At 31.1% G+C, this 20,060-nt stretch overlaps 1 protein-coding gene and 1 long non-coding RNA gene across 2 annotated transcripts; both read left to right on the forward strand.

Annotated features, from left to right (window-relative positions):
- Positions 1 to 9,583: 9,583 nt before the first annotated feature.
- Positions 9,584 to 13,494, forward strand: LOC148203102 (uncharacterized). The gene is made up of 4 exons (XR_015784522.1): positions 9,584 to 9,817; positions 10,696 to 10,809; positions 12,276 to 12,459; positions 13,337 to 13,494. It is a non-coding gene; the product is annotated as an uncharacterized LOC148203102 (long non-coding RNA).
- A 1,085-nt stretch (positions 13,495 to 14,579) lies between these two features.
- LOC124834794 (protein STRICTOSIDINE SYNTHASE-LIKE 3) lies at positions 14,580 to 19,223 on the forward strand. Its single transcript, XM_047309585.2, is given in 5 exon segments — positions 14,580 to 15,042; positions 16,329 to 16,610; positions 17,878 to 18,045; positions 18,548 to 18,918; positions 18,921 to 19,223. Coding segments are annotated over 5 exon segments (1,179 nt in total). The 5' UTR covers positions 14,580 to 14,713; the 3' UTR covers positions 18,950 to 19,223.
- Positions 19,224 to 20,060: the final 837 nt, after the last annotated feature.

Genomic DNA, 20,060 nt, shown 5'->3' on the forward strand with positions numbered 1-20,060 from the left:
TTCGGCGGGTACGGATACAACTTTTTACATGCGGGTCGGATTCAGGTATCACACTATTTGTGTCCGACCCGATCCGTTGTCATCCCTAGTTGGGGGTAACAATCATCATTGTTATTGAAAATAACGATGGTTCTAAGTAGAACTGTCGTCACATGACCATTTAATTTTCACTTTTACATGGCATTCAAATTTCATACCCTAGTTTTTCACTACTTACCCAGGCAACTGCTTATTTCTTTGTCGTTGAAAATGTTCATTACTATCGCTCATTACCGCTAGCACCATCATTCGCAAGCCACCAGAAGTCGCTTCCACCGTTAAAGTAATTGTTCGAGAGTGCAATTCCTACATGGTTTGCATAAATCGTCTCCCCTATTGTCGGTATCTTTCACGACCACTTTCCTCGCCTATGCCACAATCATTCGTAAGCCACTATAGGTCACCGCATTGTTAATAACCATTCGACAGTGCAGTTGGGCTTTCTTACCTGGTTTGCGTACATCTTCTCCTTCGTTGATATTCATGATCACCTTTCTCGCCTTCTTCGTTAACATACATGACCAACCTATTTGCCGATGTTTGCGACCACCGTGTTCGTCGCCATTGTGGTTTGTTGGCCAACATTTTCCCCATCACCTCTCGTTCGCTGCTTTTCTTTCTCATGGTTAGTATACTTTAATTTTAATTTAGTTTTATTATTACTATTTAATAAAATGTATTAATGTAAATGCATAATTTTGAATAAGTTTATTTTTAAAAATGTTTTTTTTCTCTTTCGGTAATAAGTATGAATTGTTAGATAGTTTTTATTTAATTAGTTTGGAATTAATGAGTATGAACTGTTATTTGAATTATCGGTTAAACGTGTTAGGATTAAGTCTGAAGGTATCCGACCTTCAACAAACCATGAGCGATCATTAGTTTTTCGGTTGATATTAAATACATTGATTTGTCTAGTACTCCAATTTTAAGCAGCATAAATTTAATTTTAATTTAGTTGAGGTTGTACTAACAATAATTGTATTAAATCTTGAATTGGCTTATAGGACAGTTAGTGAAGAGTAATCATGTTTTCTTAGTTGATTAATACATAAACTATAATTTACTTTTCATATATTTTACTCAATTTTGGTTTATTGCACTTTGTGTTGATTTTCGTATTCATATTTGACTGTGGAGATTTTTTGTTACTATTTTTATTTCGTGTCACTTAAAGATCAATGCGAAATTTTGCAAAATATAAGAAATAATAATTACAATTTTTGTACTATTCAATTATAATAAAGTGAATCTTTTCGAATGGAATAAAATCATACCTTTTATGAGAAAAAGTAAGATTTGCATGAATTTATAGAGAACTAATTTCAATCATGTATCTACAAAACATAGATATAGATCGGAGTTGGATTAATTTATCACAGATAAGTAATGATTACGAGATAGGGATTGAAAAGTTTTAATATATTTTTTGACTAATTTTCAATGCAGTTGTCATTGGCGGCCGCTAGTTCTACAAGTATAATAGATACGTAAATCTATTTTATAAAACACCTGCTACTACATTGACCTTGAATAAATGTCATGTTTTCTAACATTGAATGTTTTAATTTTAATGTTTTTAATGATATAGTATATTGAGTGGTAGATCAAATGCCAACACTAAGAAGGTCACTTAAATTTTCCTCAAGTATTTATATTTATGTAAATATTTTTATTATATGTGTAGTGAAATAAACAAACTAAAAGTCATGAGTGTGACTAATGGATAAAAATATAGAGTAGTTAGAGTTAGTTTATAATACTTTATATATATATATATTAGTTATTTAGTTATTTGTTACAATTTTAAGATCTTTAAATATTTTGAACTTTTTTAACGTGTTTGTGTAAAAGTTTCAGACAAGTTTGTGATAAAAAGAAATTGTAAATACTACATTAAAAAAAACTTATTTTCAATGATGATTATAGTTAAACTTGTCCTCGTTTTTTAATTGTAAATATTTTTGTTTTTTAAATTTTTATATAGATTATAATGACGGTTAAAATAATAACAGTTGTTGTTTTGTAAAAAATTTATTTTTAAGTTTCAGATAGCTTATGGCGACCTGATTTGAAAATCGTGATGATTTTAAGAGAATTGACGGCGGTCCAGTCATTTTTTTTATACTTTTATCGACAATCATTTTAACAATAGATCTAAATCAGCAGTAAAAAACCTGTTTTAATTTTCGTCCAAAAACTTTTCTCACATACTTTTCTTAAGTATCCCACCACTAAGATTCATAATTATTTTCAATATATAATTTAAGTTTCCTAAAAACTATACTTTAACTCCAAAAATATCTTTCCATAAGGCCGTACTTATCTTTTTTTCTAACCTCCATTGTTATTTTCCTAATAAAACTATGTCAAAAGTTTCTAAATTTTAAACTCCTAAGCCTCTTCTTTAGATTTATACATTTTCCTAACTTAGCCATACAAAAATGTTAAGTTACCCTATATTATTAAGAATGACTCTTTTAAACTTATAGCAATCTGAAATATACGTTATTGTGAATTCAGAAAATAACTTGTTTATTTAACCTTTTCTATTTTAGCATGAGAATATAAATTATATAAAAATATATATTTATTGCTTTTTTTATCAACGAGAATATTGTGAGTATTGCAACCTGTGTAAAAACATAAGTGATATGCAAATTACATGAGATAAATGGCAGGTATATAAAACATATTTTCTCATGTTCATACATAACCTTCATCTTTAGTGACGCTAACCACACACAAAAAAGATCAATTGAACCTTGTACTTGCTTTCGTTACAGAGGTCTTTTTCATCACAATATATATTGAATCGTTTGGAGATATTTTGAAGACAATTTTTAAAGTGGATGTAACTTCATTGTAAGCAAAAGTTGTGGCTAAGCCTCGTGTTATTGTTTATGTTCCAACAAAAATGTACTTCTACTAATCATGCATGGCCAAAACATTCTACTAAATGTTATAAAAAAGTATATATTTTATGCATTTTAAATTTTCTCACTTTACTAAAAAAAAAAGTTATTGAGTCTAAAAAAAGTTACGTTCTTATTCTATCTTACCTACATTATATCTTCTCTAAATTATTTTAGAATTTAAAACATATTTATATATTCATTCAAAGCATAATATCATATTTAAAAAAGATTTATAATCATCACAACATGATGGCATGATTTAAAGTAAGATATTAAACTAGGTTGTTTGGAAAGTGATTGAAAGTAAAATTATTATTAAGGAATTATTGTATGAGAAGTGATTGAGTGTAACATTGCCTTAATTAAAAGGTAATATGTAAAGCAGATAAATGATGGCTAAAAGGAGTTGGCAGAACTTTTTGGTGATTTCCTTAACTAATATTGTTGGAAGGGATATTTAGAACAAGATATGGTGGCTGGTGAGATAGATTGATGGTTGGTTGTTGTTGGTTGCAGACAAGTTGTTTCTTAAGATATGTGAAATCTATGAAACAAGAAAAGAAGCATTAATTTGGCTTTTATCAAATCATTGTACAGTAATATAAATCTATCCAATTTCGGGTCGAAGTCATTCGGGATGTTTTTGACTGGTGATGGTGAGTGTGAGAAACATGGTGACGGTCTTCAACACTATATCATACATATGTTATGTTACTACAAAAGTAGAAATTTTTTTAAGCTTTTGACAAAAGTGTAGTCTAAAAGGATGTTTAAACTCCGTAATTTCTGGTTATTCTTGTTAATGGGATGTCTACTTATTTCTTTGGTATGGAACCATCATGGTTCTTCTTTTATGTAGCAATTAAAAATTTGTCTTTACTAATAGATGAGACAACAGTTGAGTTTATCAAAGGGAGTTCGTAAAAGAGACATAAACACCAATAACATCTGTCACGTCAAAGATTGATATTACTCTTAAAACTTTAAAGCAATAAATATTTTATTTTTATATAATGTTCTACTTTATCAAAAAGTCGTATGTTTAAAGTATAATTTTCAAGATGAAACCTAATTAACTAGGATGACTTTTAATTATTAATTTTTAATTGCAAATAATAATTTAGACTTATTTTTTTCATAAAAGTCATGATCTATTCAACATGATTTTTGTTTTTTTGTTCTAGAAAAGTAAGGATCTATTAATTGAGTATTTTGTTTTTCCTATTTTAAAAGAATTAAAGGTAAAAGATATATTAAGTGGGGTATAAGCTACAACTAAAGAACAATTTAAATTCATAGAATAATAATGCAAATTTATATAATAATTGTTTTATTACATATAATAACGTAATCTTCAACAATTGTAATTAATATATTTATTGAGTGTTAAATTCTTTTTGACAATTTTTTTCATAGATAAATTTTAATATTATTAATACTTAAAAATCAAAATTAAAAATTATATTATTTTAAATGAACCATTACTTACAAAAAATAATTACTGTTTGCTATGTTTTTTGTACTCTGTTATCATCCACTGCATCTTTCTTCCTTTAATTCTTTTTATAAAAAAATAAAAACAAAGTATCCTTAGATCCTTATTTTCAAAAGAAAAACAAAAGTCGTATCCATATATTACAACTTTTATGTTCGAAGACTTTCAATTGAAAATTAACAACTGAAAGTTATTATTAATTGTCACGATTTCATTTATAAATTTCGATGTCAAAATAAAACTTGAAGTCATGTTCAATGAACACAACTTCACTAAGGAAAACATGACCCCTACAGTTTTAATAATAATAAAAAAAAATAATATTAATTTCAATTTTTATAATAATTTTTAGAATTATATATAATATTAACAATTATAATTTTATATTACTTTTACTACAAAGGGTATTTTAGTCATTTTTTATTTCTACTAATTAAATAATTTTTTTATTCATCATGTGATTAAATTCTACATTAATTTTTACAAACTTTAGTTTTAAATTAATTTTCATTCACCTCCAAATCCTGTCAAGAAAACAGTAATAAATTCAATCTCAAATCCATCAAATTCATACACTCACCCTTCCCTAATTATGAACACACTCTTAAAGGTCACCAAATTTTGATGGATGATAAAATACACAAAAAGAAAGGGCATTACCGAAGGCCACAATCCCTTAGAGACAACCATAAATCATCGGTAATGACAGTTTTCCGAGGGCTTATCGACGGTCAAATTACCGGCGGTAATTCTCTTGTCGCTAACCTTTACCGAGGGCTTTTGTCCTTCGGTAATTACCGAGGGGGAAAACCTCGGTAATTACCGAAAAGCAGCAGCCCTCGGTAAAACCTTCAGTAAAAACCAGGCAGAAGGAAATGATATTTGTATTTGTTATCAAACCACACAAACCTGCATAAGATGTTCACAGCACAGATAGACCTGTATAAATTTTCAAACCACAAACAGAGCTCCATAATATAGATTCCAAAATCATTCAATCATTAATGGAGTAAACAACAATATAATAACATCATTTGTATTGTTGAAATTTAAGAACTTGTATTTCAAAATCATAAAACATAAAACAATATGTTCATCTAGCAAATGTAATGTAACAAAATCCTAATGTAACATAAAAAATGTTCTAACAACTATGTTCATTAACAAAATAAAACTAAAAGTCTACATAGCCATCATCAGAATGATCTTCATCATCCTGTTGCTATGTAGATGGTTGGACTGGTGTGGGCTGGATGAACTTTACCTACCTGGAAATGATGAACTGTTGGACACTTGAGTGCAGCCCTTTTGCAACCAGCTTTAACCCATTGTGTTGGAACCTTCCACACATTTTGTGACTCAGTCCCTTATCGAAACCCTAAAACCTTGTAGAATAATGGACAAATTACATTAGCAAAACGTAACACCAACAAATATTAATCATCAAACACCCTCTTACGAAGAATAGGGGCTCAACACATTCAGGTTCAATAAGAAACCTACTTACCTTGACGGTAGGGGAAGTAGCGCAACACAAAACCTCCACTGTAGGGATTGTCCACACCCTCCCTCCAACATAGCCTCCTCGACAGCAACACAAAAGGCAGCAAGTAAGCCTCTACCGTACAATAGCCGTCAACGAAAACCCCTAACGAAGATGAGAGAAACGCACCACCCAGCCTCTCGTAGCGATAGCACCAAACCAGCTCCAAGCCTCACCTCACCACCACCTACCGAAGAAGGAATAGACAATATTGATTGGGAGCAAAGGAGAAACAATTTTCTCGGACTCAAATGGATTGAGGAATGAAGAAAGGGAGTAGTGCTCGAAGAAAGAAAGTTCGAGTAAAGGGAGAAAGGAAGACTTGCGCGAAAACAATTTGGGAGAATGGAGAGGAAAATCCCGAATTCGTATTTCATTAAGTCGATGCTTATATCGACAATCGTAAGCCTTCGGTAAAATCACTCAGCCATTATCGACGGTCACATACCCTTTGGTAAAATCACCTCACATGCTCTTCGGTAAAGCCTTCAATAAATCGATATTACCGACGGTCAAAAGACCTTCGGTATTTATCCTTCGGTAATTACTGCATTTCTTGTAGTGGTTATATCTTAAAAAATCATTATTATGCACAAACATAACGGACAAAAAAAAATGCTTGACAAAGTAAATAAAATGTATAAAAACTTTCTCTATCCATTTAATTAAAAATTAATCAAGTTATTATTATCATATTATATATATATATATATATATATATATATATATATATATATATATATATATTTCATAAGTAATAAGTATATAATATTTAAAACACTTTTCATAATAAATAATAAAAAACTAAAAGAAGACTTTAAATAAATAGTTAGTTTTTAACGAGGAGAATTTTGTATTGCGTATTGTTCTTTACTTTGAATTTAGTTAGTCTCTTAATATACGTGAATTTAGTCTCTTTAGCTAAATTATGTTAAGTTTATTTGACATTCTAAATGCATTTAATGATAACATTTAGAATGTCAAATAAACTTAACATTCTAAATGCATATTATAAACAAATCAAATGCTATCATTAAATGCATTTAGAATGTCAAATAAACTTAACATAATTTAGCTAAAAGACTAAATTCAGGTATATTAAGAGACTAACTAATTTCAAATTTTATTGAAAGCTAAGGGGAAAGAATATTTAATTCTTATCAATACTTATATTTTTCATTTTAGTCTAATTCATAAAATTTGACTTTGGCTCACATTTGCGAGAGAGAAAAACACTCACAAGGTTAAAAAACTAATAAAAAAAAGATTACAAGATTAAAATATAATAAAAGTTTCATGGATAAGGAATAATTTATGAGTTTATATGTATATATGAGGTCAAGATAGACAAGTTACATTGGGCTTATGATGACTCGGTTTTTTCATTTAGATTGAATTAGCTCAACTCCACCATTCAGGCTAACTCACCTTGACCAATAGCTCGTGTTGACACTGCTCAATCTTCGACCCTTGTTTAGTTCAACTTGACCTTCAACGTGAACAGACCAGGCTCCACCCCTTTTACATGAGCCAACTTAATTCAGTATTCGCTAAATTGTCTCATCTCGACTTGTGGTCCTTGTCGACTCGGCCTAACCATTGATCTTGAATGACTCGTCTCAACTTTTGACTCTTACTGAATTTTCTCGAACTTCAACCCTTACAACCTTTTCTCAATTTTTGATCTAAATTGATTTAGTTTGACTTTCAGCCTAGGCTACTCAACTAGACTTTCAGTATAGGTTGACTAAGCTTAAGTTTCAATATAGACTGACTCAACTTAACTATTAACCTAGGTTAACTCAGTTCGACTTTTAATTTAGACTAACTTAGCTCAACTTTCAACTCTTACTAAAGATATTATATTTAAAAATTAATTAAAAAATTTAGTTGATTTAAATCCACTTTGCTACTAATTAACCTTAACCTACTAAAAGTGAAATTTATTTAAAAATAATCGGAACTAACTTATAAACTGTGTGAGATGCACATATCTATTATTATTTTACAACTATAATAAGAAATTATTAATTTTATAACAAATGTCAAAATTAACTTATGTCCTTGCAAATTAATTAAAAAATAATCTATGTCATGTAAAAGAAAGTACATAACTAAACTAGGTGGACAATAAATTAATAGATTTTATAATAATTAACCCAATTATATAACCAATTAAAAAAAACTAAAACGTAAATAAAAACTATACATGCCTTAAAATATCTTATAATATTTTATAATGTAATAACTTATTATTATATTTTATTATTTTTTCAAAATATTATAATAATACAATAATTAATTATTTGATATCTCTAAATGTAATACTTAATTATTCTCAAACAATAAAATCTGTTTATGTCGAGATAGAAACAAAAAGTTCAAACATTCTTCCTTCATGGAAAATTCAAGATAAATTAATAACAATAAGCTCAATGAATAAGTAAATAAAAAGTCTCACTGGCAAATAAATTGAATCACAGAGTGAAAAAACATTTAGACATTGTGACTTTTTTTTTATTCGTTACGCTAATTAGATCATTCTACTTTAGGTATTACTCTCATATTTAATATTTTACCCAAATTTATGCAAAGCAGGTGCTATCAATCGTTCTTAAATAATATATTAGATGTAAAATATGTACAAACAATGTACAAACAAATTGTTCGACATCCAACCACCATGTTGGCTAAGAAGTTGACTATTCATATCAGATACGTAAAACTTAAGTATTTGTAATTAATTATTAGTTTAAATTAAATATTTTTATTTAGATGTCATTTTATGTTTAAATATGAATTTACATTAGATAGTTGTTAAACTAAACAAGCATACATGATTTCAGAGTGACATAATTAATTATTACGTTCAACATTAGATCTTTTCCATAATATCATTTTTGTGACTTAAAAAATGTGAAACATATATTTTGTTGCTATATTAAATTATATTATATTCATAACTATTTCAGACATGACTTTACTTAACTTGTATTAACAAATTAAATTAAATTAGTTGATGCCAATATTTTTATAATATGAATTAAAACATCAATCAAAACATTTACTTTGAATGTGTATTTCAAACCTGATAAAAAAAAATACCACTCAATTTAATTTCAAAAATTTTATTAAAAATATAAACCTTAATTTAGTTATAATTTATTTTTTAATTATAACTTATTTTTTATATGTAATATATTAATTATTTTTTAGAAAGGGTTCTTGTTTTTTTAATTCTATTATATCCATCATATATATATTTTAAGAGGGGTTATTTACCGGTGCTTTTAAAACCCCGGAGAGTTTCGGCGGTTATGACTAAAACCGCAGTTAGGTTTTTTTTAATTATCACTTATTACCTCCAAATTAGTTTCCTCTCCTGTCTGCACCTTCATTTCCCATCCTTCTCCAAAACCCTAGCTCATCCCTCTCTCCCCGTCTTCATCTTGCGTTCTTCAAACAATGCACCGCACCACATTCTTCAAACAAGGCCTCTTTCGTTCGTATTGGTCTTGGTCTTCCGTTGCATTTATGGGCTGAGCGAGGCTCCAATCGTTGTCGAAGGTTCTGTGCCTCCAACGTTCGTCATATCTTATGATATTGTGACACAGTTGTGATTGTAAGACATTCCATTTTCATGATATTTTGCTGCAGTAGAAATACGTGTATATACATAATATTAGAAATTTGCAGTTCCAGAACTATGGTGAGAAATGTGTGGCAGAGGTGTGATCCTAAGATGATCAGTTGGCTAATATGAACACCCACGATGTCGTCAAATTTTCACGTCTTCTCGGCAACGAGATTCGCATTCTCAAGGTACAACTTCTCTTTTCTATTTCTATAACCCTAAACCTATTGATTAAGCTATTAGTTTGATGTGTTCGTTTTCGTCTTCTTAGCATTAGGGTGTCTGAGTTTAATTGAAATTTTTGCTTTGGTTGAAGGAAGAGTTGAAGAGAACCGATCTGAAATTGGAATCTTATAGATCAAGGATAATTCAAAATTTTCAATGTGTTGAAATTCAATTCAATTGAAATTGAAATTTTAAATTCAATTCATCCCGAGAAAGTTATTTATTTTGGTTTGTTTATATTCTCATCCACATTAATTTTGTATAAATTTATTGCTCCCCTGTCTCACCATTTCGGTATGAATCATAGTTGATGCCGAGAATTTTTTCTCTAGTTTGTATAAACTCTCTAGTTTTTTCTGTAATCACTTTCAAGTTTCTGTTTATTCACTTTTCTTTCTTGAAATACATTGAAGAAGTTAAAGCCATTAGAATTTATATGTATCTACCTATCCATCCATTAGAATTTAGTACAAAATCTTTCTAATAATCTATATATGTTTAGCATCGTCCCTTCATGAAAAGATAATTTAATGACCTTGGTGGGGTTGAGTTTTATATTCTCTTACAAAGACAACATGAAGAAAGAGATGATAGGACTTTTATGGCAAAAAACCACGTTTTGGAAAGTAAATTCCCTGCTGCAACACTTTTGACCAAAATTGGAAAGTATTCTTCTTCACACAGTTCTTAACAGTCCTTAGATACTTAACTTCCAATTAACTTATTTATTCTTCCTTCCTAGCACTGAAAAGCTTTAAAGAAATATTTTATAGAAAAAAGAAGTCTCAAGATCAATATATGGGAAATTTTAATGATATCTAACAAATCTCTTAATTTCTAGGTGACTTTTGATGATGATAAATCAAAAGCAGTGGATTTCAATATTATCCACCATCTAATCCTGGTTTCCAAGCTATTGAAGAAGAAAATCCTCCACTGTTATTGAAGAGCCACGGTAATTCTGGTTCTTGAATAAGAAATTATCACTTTCTATTTAATTCTTATTTGTTTGTTTGATCAATTAGATGCTGAAAAGGTGGTCTTCCCTTTGCATTCAACCCTTTTATGTAGCTTAATTTCTACTGATCTACATGATAATTTATAATGGACTGCCTTTAAAAATTATAAGTGTATGCTAATACTGCTTGGGTTGTGAGAGCATTGTAATGACATTGACAATACTCTTGTGAAAGTTGTCGTGTGCATGCAACAGAAACTCCTATAAACATAGAGGTGTTATATACTTGTTTTTCTTCTCTGGTTATTTATATGTTTGTTTTTATTAATACATGTAATCGTTAACCAGTGTTGCTTTCGAGGAATTGGTTTTGCTTTCCAGGACAAAAAGGGAATTTGTTTCTTTCTTGGAAATGGACTTATTTGTGCTCTCTTCATCTTGTATTTATTGGGTAACAATTAATATTTTACATTTATGTTGAAGTTATTTTTTAATGTATAGACTAAATATTTGTTTTAGTACGTAGATTTTTCTTCAACAATACTCCTAAAAGTGTCATGGTTTCATATTCTTTTTCAACTAAAATTCTTCAAATCTTCGTTCAAAAGGAGAAGTTTATTTATAAGTTTGAAGAGATAGTGTGTTGCCCTTAAGAGTAGAATATATAATTTCTTATATGGAACTTAAATCATAGTGTGTACTGAATTATTATGTAAAAGTACTTGTTGTATGAAGTATTGCTTAATGAATCCTTATTGCTCTTATCATCGTGTAAATCTATAATGCACTGTGTTGCCACAAATTCATGATTTGGATTTTGGATTGCAGAGTAGGCCGGATTGGATTGACTACCCTTTCCTTGTAGAATAGGCTATTTGAAAGTTTGCTTATTGGTGTCTTCTATGTTTGACTTATTCTTTATTTGATTTGTTTCACTTTTGTCTCCTTTTTTATTTCTTCTACTTTTAGTGCTAGAAATTTAGCATAGCGGAATAGTTTTTGTGAACCCTTGAAAATGCACTAGTTTCACACATGCCGAGATTTTCTTAGATGACAAAGCTGGTACAGCAGAGAATAAAACTTCCAAAACTTCCAAAGAAGAAACACCATCTAAAGATTCTCCAGCAGGACCAAGAGCTGCTTCTAGACCTGCAGTTGGGTTTCCAAACAATCCTTTTGATTTCTCGGGGATGTAAATCAATACCTCTGTTTTTTTTTTCTTATTTGTATCATGTGGTATAATTCTATTTCTTAATATTTCTTAATAAATATGGCTTAATTGTTAATTGTTATTTAGGTGTTCTTTTCAAGACCACTTGTCAGTTCTCACTAACTATTATAGAAGATATTAAACATAGAGTCTTAGTGTTGTATAACATTTCAATCATAGTCTTGTATTTCTGCCCCCGTCATTCTCAATCTTTGCCACTCTGTTTTTAAACTCTTAATATTTGAATTTGCAGTGGTACTGATATTTCTTTGGACCCTCAAGTTTCGTTTGTTCCATCTGTTGAGGTGTTGGTTAAGGCTCTGCTTATGATGTCACCAGCAGCTCTGAAACATGCTCCAGATTCATTTGTCAGAATATTACTTTGCTCACATCATCCATGTGTAGTTGGTAGTGCAAAAAGAGATGTGGTGTGGAAGGTAGCTTTTCTTCATACTTGTGTGTTGTCCTATATAATTTGCACTTAATTATTTAATTTCTAATAAAGACCAACTAGTATAAACTTGGCAGTCTAGAAACCTGGCAACTTGGGCATGTGATCAGTTAATAACCTAATCTATCCGACCTATGCTGCAGTACAATTGAAATGTGTATTGATTATGGTAGGATCTATTTGGAAAATTATGACAGGTTCCATGCCATGTGGACATTGGTCAATTAGTTTATTTTTTGGCAATTGGTCTATCTCTCTTTCAAATTATTGTTAATCCATTATTACTTGAATTTTGATAACCAAATAAAACGGAAAAGTGCATTTATATGTATTATTGTTATAATTATAGAAAAAAGAAGCTGAACCTATATATTATATTAGGAACATTTTTATTTATTTCCATATCATATCGTTTTCATTTGAGAATGTGAAATCTCCTTTATTTATTTTATTGATTCTTGTTTTGTTAATATAAATAAAGCACCTGTGTTTTCTAAAACTCTTTCAACTTATTGTTTATCTTTTTCATAGAGTTTAACATGATATCTAAACCCTCTTTTAAAACTGTGTCGGCTAGATGTTGGGAACATTTTCATCTAAATTATATATAAAGAAATCTATATTATATATATATATATATATATATATATATATATATATATTATTAGGAACAGTTTTATTTATTCTTGTATCTTATCTTTTTGTTAGTATTGCATATAAAATCTCCTTTATATATTGTATTGATTCCATTATCTTCACAGTTTGTCATTTTTCAACCATCACCGGTAATAATTGTTAAATTCATTTGTATGATTCTTTTTATTAAATATTACTACTGATTGATTATTATGTTAATATTGTAGGGATATGATCAAGCGAGCATGCCAAACAATGAAAGTAATGAAGATCAAAATTAGACATTGTTTCCTTTGTAGTAATGTAATGAACATCTCAGTCATATTTTTGTATTTTAATTTAGTATTGAATATCTTTCTTTTTAATATATGAACAATTAGTTGTATGAACATGTTGAACAATGAATATTTTATATATAATAATCAGTTTTTGTTCATATTATTTCATTGTCTGTTTGGTTAATAAAACTAATTTTATCATAATCCCATTTTATTACAATAAAAAACTAAAAAATAAATAAATTTGTATACGTTTTTTGCGGTTTTGGCCCGGTTAACTTTTGTGGTTCTTTTAGCCCCTATAAGTAATTAGCGGCGGTTTTTTGAAAAACCGCTAGTATTAGCGGGGGTTTTGAGAAAACCGCGGTATTAGCGGGGGTTTTGAGAAAACCGCCGGTATTAGCGGGGGTTTTCGAAAAAACCGCGGTATTAGCGCGAGTTTTTGGAAAACCGCCGGTATTAGCGTGGGTTTTTGGAAAACCGCCGGTAATAGTGGGGGTTTTTGGAAAACCCGGTATTAGCGGGGTTTTGAGAAACCGTCGGTATTAGCAGGGGTTTTTGAAAAACCGCCGGGAATTACTTAGCGACGCAGCTTTTCCCAGGAGTTTTCGTAACCGCGGGTAACATATTTTCCGGGGGTTAAAACCGCCGGAAATGACAAAAATAACCCCCGGTAAAAATATAAATTTTTGTAGTGAACTATTGTTACAATTTGTCTGATTCTTGGTCCAATAAAAGTATTTGTTGCAATGAACAGGCCACGGTCATGTTCCAATCCAAATCCTAATCAGTGAAATTTATCTTTATAAAAATTTAAAATACTTTATACAATAAAATATTAAGGATTAACTTCAACCAATAATATTAATTCAAAATTAATCTATTAGTAAAACAATTTTATTGAGAAGAAACTTAATAATATCTTTAATGAAAAAAAAATATTATAAGAATGAAAAATTTTGAATAAAAAAAAAAAGTTGAATTCAATTTTTTTTTAATTTTTTAAACTTAATTGAAATTTGTTTATACTTTGAATCAATGTTATTTGAAAAATACATTCAACATAAAAAAAATTAACATTTTAAAATTAAAAACCAATGTATCCAAAATTAAATACTTATTTAATCCTGATTTTTATCAAACAAATAGTAAGAACGTGGCGAATTTAATAATGGAAGGAAGGCTGTCTGATGGAGGTTGAAAAAATGCATTGGGCATTGAAGTGTTTTAGGTGGTCACGAGGCTAAGGCCTGGTCACCTACCCAACCCACGCTGCTATTAGTTTGTTTGATCCAACAACCCTTTCTTCCTCGTAACGACTTTTCCATGACTCTGCTGCGAGGTCTTGCGATCTTCTTCCTCTTGGTTGCTCTCTACTGTGGGCTGGACCCCTTCCACCACAGCCCAATAGCCCATTTCCCGGAATTCCAGAGCAAGAGGGTGGACCTTCCCCCATGGTCGGACATTCCCACCGACCAAGACAAACATAATCTGTTGCAGAAGTCCGAGATTAAGTTCCTGAACGAGGTGCAGGGACCAGAGAGCATTGCTTTCGATCATCTTGGTCGTGGCCCTTACACTGGTCTTGCTGATGGAAGAATCGTCTTCTGGAACTCTCACTCTTGGCTTGACTTTGCCTATACCTCTCCCAATAGGTACTACCTCACTTCATTCCCTCACTCTTACTGCACTACTGTTCTTAACTAGGTTTATTTCGTAGGACAGTTTTATTAATGGTATTGTATGGTTTTGTGAATTTTATATGATAAATACTTTTTTTATTTTACAGGTCCTGTTTTGTTTGGTTTACTTAATTTCTTAACATGATTCCAGAATCATAAGGTAGAGCCCTAACGTAAGGTTTAAAATTAACTTAAGTAACTAGTTTTTTATAATAGAAAAATGTTTTTTTAGTTTAGCTATTGAAAATATCAAATGCAGACGGTGTTTTGACGCAATTCTGTGGGATTTTTTTATCCAATTGGATGATTGGGTTTGAAATGCATAAGAAAAAAAAGAATATTTAGATTTAAGAATTTCTATTTAGAGACCGCGGAAGAGTCTCCTTTTGCAAACTTTGTATTATAATATTATGGCTTTTTAAAGAGACATGTGAGTTTAAACTGACTTTTTATAGTAACAACTTGAATCCTATAATATGTTACACGTTAAAGTTGAGGATGTTGGAAAGATTTTAATAAAAGGTGGTTATCTAGGCTTTTATTACTCAACTTCCTCCGATATCATTGTTTATATATATATTTAGAGTCTTTTTCTCTTTTTTCAGTATTTTGTGTTTTGGGCTTTATTAGAACTTAAATAATTCATTAGATGCACAATCTTTAGAGTGTCAGTGGTCATTGATCCATTGAGCTCGTAATCTGAATAAAATTAGTAATAGTAAATATATTAAATTAACGACAGAGGAAACAAGCCAGTAATTCGGGTGTGCCACAATTATTTTAATAAAGGAATATTAAAAACGTTGGAATATTTGGGGGGTGACTATGCACCTGTGAGTCACCCCGTTCCCTTTGACACTTTGAAAATAAGTTTTTCAACGATGAAAGGTTTGTAACTTAACAGCCTATTTCAAATCCATCATAGCTGCATTCATAGATGAATGGCTTAATTGGATGAAAATCTATCAATTCTTTACTTGAAGATGTTAACAGAACTATCAATGCAAGCCTTTTTTTTCCCTAGTCTCTGATTTTCTACCCCACATATCATATTCCATGATACTGCTGTGAAACGCTACCTTCTTGTGACATGATTGATGGACCTTACATGCCAGTGTCATTTTCTATTTAAGTTTAAGCACAAATCTTTAGCATTGGAGTGATGACTAAATGTTAACCTTTTTCCTCATCCAGATTGTGGCTAAGTTTGCATACAATATCGTTTCCACTGTATAGTTATGATTTGTTCCTAAACACAGGTCGGAGATATGTAATCCAGTAGCATCTGCAACCCCATTTAGTTATGTGAAGACTGAGCATATCTGTGGAAGGCCTTTGGGGCTCAGATTTGACAAGAAAACAGGTGATTTGTTCATAGCAGATGCATATTTTGGGCTCTTGAAGGTGGGGCCTGAGGGTGGCTTGGCAACATCTCTTGTGACTGAGGCTGAAGGGATTCCACTGAAATTTACTAATGATGTTGATGTTGATGGGGAAGGGAATGTTTATTTTACAGAGAGCAGTGCTCATTATCAGAGGAGGTAGGATTTTGATCGTCATTAGAGTTGCAAGTTTTATTTGTCACCGTTTTAGATAAAAGTATTCTAACATAATTATAATGTACCACTGCTGAAAAGGGAATACTGATACCATAATTAGGAATGTTGAACTTGTTGCCACACATTACATTATAGCAGTGCTACGTTAGTATTTGTTAATGGAGGTATGGGCGTGATATTATTGGTGAGTGTTATACACGTTAGTTGTTAGGGAACTAATTGTATATAGTAGAAGGAGAAACGTTACCCAGCCTAACTGCCAAGGCAGTTAGGAAAGTCAGTATAAAAGGGGTGGCTTGGTTGGTGAGAAGACAGTTTTGGAGTATTATGTTTTGCGAGAACTCTTGTAGTTCTTTGGAGAGAGGTTAAGCTCTCGGTTACGTTGTAACACCATTCTTGTTGATTTTTTCAATAAAAGGAGGCGGTATAATTCCGAGTACTTGTTCTGTGTTGTGTTTCTAGTGCTATTCATAGGTTCTTGATTAAAAGAACCTATCATTTGGTCCGAGCTGCCGGATCAGAGTGGGGTGAAGGATCAAGAAGTAATCGAGAAACTGCCGGATTGAGACGCCACCGGAATCGTGTGCGGGTGAAGGAAATTGCGGTTGATAGAATGAAGGCGCAGATAGGGGAGCTACGACCAGATTATGCAGCAATACGCCAAAATTATGCTGCAATACGCCAAGATTTGCAAGAAATAATGAGGATGATGGGGGCGCGGGCTCACAACAACGACGAACAATCAGGTGGAAGTCAGGCTTACGTCAAAGGGAACCAGCGACGGTGCGAGGAGGATATTAGAGAGAGTGGGTGGCGATTACGGTGGGACCCAAACCCACAATCACTGTGGCGATCACCAGGAGGTGCAAAATCAATGGCGGAAAAGGGGTGAATTAACCGCTTTCGAAGGGTTGGACCCGTTAAACTGGATCAATAGGGCGGAGAGGGTTTCTCCTTCTACTATATACAATTAGTTCCCTAACATTAGTCAATAACTATAAATACACTATTTGGTCATTTTTGTTTCTAAATCATGCTCAGTTTAAAGAAATGGCATGTTATTGTTTAAAATGTTTTTAAAGGTTATTATTGTTGGTTTGTGGGTGTCCTACATTTTATAGAAATGAGAAATTTGAATAATATAGGAGAATGATCCAATCTACTACCTCAGGGCTTGGAATTTTAAAATGCTTATACTGTATTGTTTCATCTGTTTTGTTCTGGTGATTCTGACATAATTGTTGTACAGGAATTTCCTTCAACTGGTATTCTCTGGGGATGATAGTGGCAGGGTTTTGAAATACAACCTAGTCACTAAGGAAACCACTGTTCTTTTTAGGAACATTCAATTCCCAAATGGCATTACCTTAAGCAAGGATGGTTCCTTCTTTGTCTTGTGTGAAGGGGTTGTTGGCAGGTGAATCTAATATATCATATTTCAGCATTTTCTATGCTAACCTTTTATGTAGAATTTCTTATATGCTCTTAAAGCAAGAAAAGTTTCTGGCTTTTTTTTTTCTATTTCACAAATGGATCTTGTAATATTTGATCTTTAACCAAGCTGAATGACGCCATGTGATTCATATAGTCAACTTCATCATCAATGCGTTTTCCACTTGACTAAACACAAAATCGAAATGCTACACTTCTAATTACAAAAATCTTCTCTTGCTTTGGAGAACCTATGAATTTCTCCCAATGTTTGTTATTTACCTTTACCTGAGCATGCTTTGTACTCAATTGGGCATAAGAAATTTAGTTCTTATTTACTCAAAGCCTGATACTAATATATCTCTCTAGGTTGCAAATGATGCAAATCCAGTTTATTGATTGTTGTTGTCAGCTGCTGGCAATTACTTCTACATCTGAATTCAAGTTACTGCAAAAGTCACCTTCTCAAACCATTTTCTGTTATGTAGGTTACGTAAATACTGGCTGAAAGGAGAAAAGGCTGGGACTTCAGAGATTTTAGCCACTCTACCTGGATTTCCTGACAATGTGAGAGTCAATGAAGATGGTGATTTTTGGGTAGCTCTTCATTGTAGAAGGTATATGTATCCATACTATATGGGTCTGTACCCAAAGATAAGGAAAATCATACTCAAGCTTCCTATACCATTAAAATTTCATTACATGCTACAAATAGGAGGTCACCAACATGCAGTAGTTATGAAGTATAGCCCTGAAGGTAGAATTTTGCAGATATTGGAAGACAGTGAGGGGAAAGTTGTTAGAGCGATAAGTGAAGTGGAGGAGAAGGATGGTAGACTATGGATAGGAAGTGTTCTCATGCTTTTGTTGCAGTATACAACTTGAAATGAGATTCTCTTTGCTAGGTTGACTTGGCAATCTTTAGATTCTCTTTGCTACGTTGACTTGGCAATTGAAGAGGGTTTTGATTCAATATTATCATAATGAGTCTTAAATTCCTGGTTTGAAATTGAAATGTTGTAACAAGTTTTGCTTCCACGTTACCATTACAGTGGTTGGTGGTGTTTCCATTGATAAACAACTTTATATGTGGCTACTACTGTTTTCATTGATTATCAAAATGAAGAATGAATATCCGAAATATTACTTTGGTTTGGTTTGATATTCGAAATTCTCTATTTATATGAATTGGTCTTCAATGAACTTAGCTGCAACGGAAGTAGATAACAGCAACTACTACCTCTAACTTAATATCGTGACCGTGTTTAGAAGGTTAATGTAATTCTGTGCTAGCCAGAAGATTGAAAGTAAATATTATTGGAACAAAGGGTTTGCGTTAAAAAGATAGTAAAAATGCGGATTTGTTTGAAAGTAGGCAAATTCTTCCAGCATCTCCATAATTTTCGTCCTGTCCTCTATATCTGAAAGTTAAAGTATCTTTGAGATTGTGAAATTCAAAAACAAAAACTCATTTTTGAATTATATTATTTGGAAGAGTTTTTGTTTTAAGACTTTCAAATTTCCCAATTTAAAAAACAAAACTTTTGAAAGTTATTTTGCATGAAAGTTATTTTTAATCTTCAGATTTGGATAATCTGAAAGTCAATGACATTTGGGTATTTTGTACAAAAAAAACGAAGGATATTTTGCATAATTTGGAAACTTTTTTAAAAAATGGCTTATGAAGTGTGCAATCGGGATATTATTTGTGGCTTTTGAATTGTGTAATTCAAAAGTATTTTCTTAAGAAAATAATGCATAATTTAGAAGCTTCTAGATTATATAATTTGAAAATCAATTTTCACATTTAAAAAAAACTACTATTGGATTATGTATTTTGAAAAATATTTGTCACTTTTAAATTGCACAAAAGGATAAAATGGAAATTTTATATACACCATTTTATATTCATGAGGGTGTAGGATGAAAATATGGAGATGTCGGAAGAATTTGCATTGAAAATATTGTCCATTGTGACATTTAGGTTTTTTCCTCTTGCAC

Source organism: Vigna umbellata, chromosome 2 (genome assembly GCF_029865625.1).
Source record: "Vigna umbellata cultivar VRB3 chromosome 2, Vumbellata_1.0, whole genome shotgun sequence".
NCBI lineage: Eukaryota > Viridiplantae > Streptophyta > Magnoliopsida > Fabales > Fabaceae > Vigna > Vigna umbellata.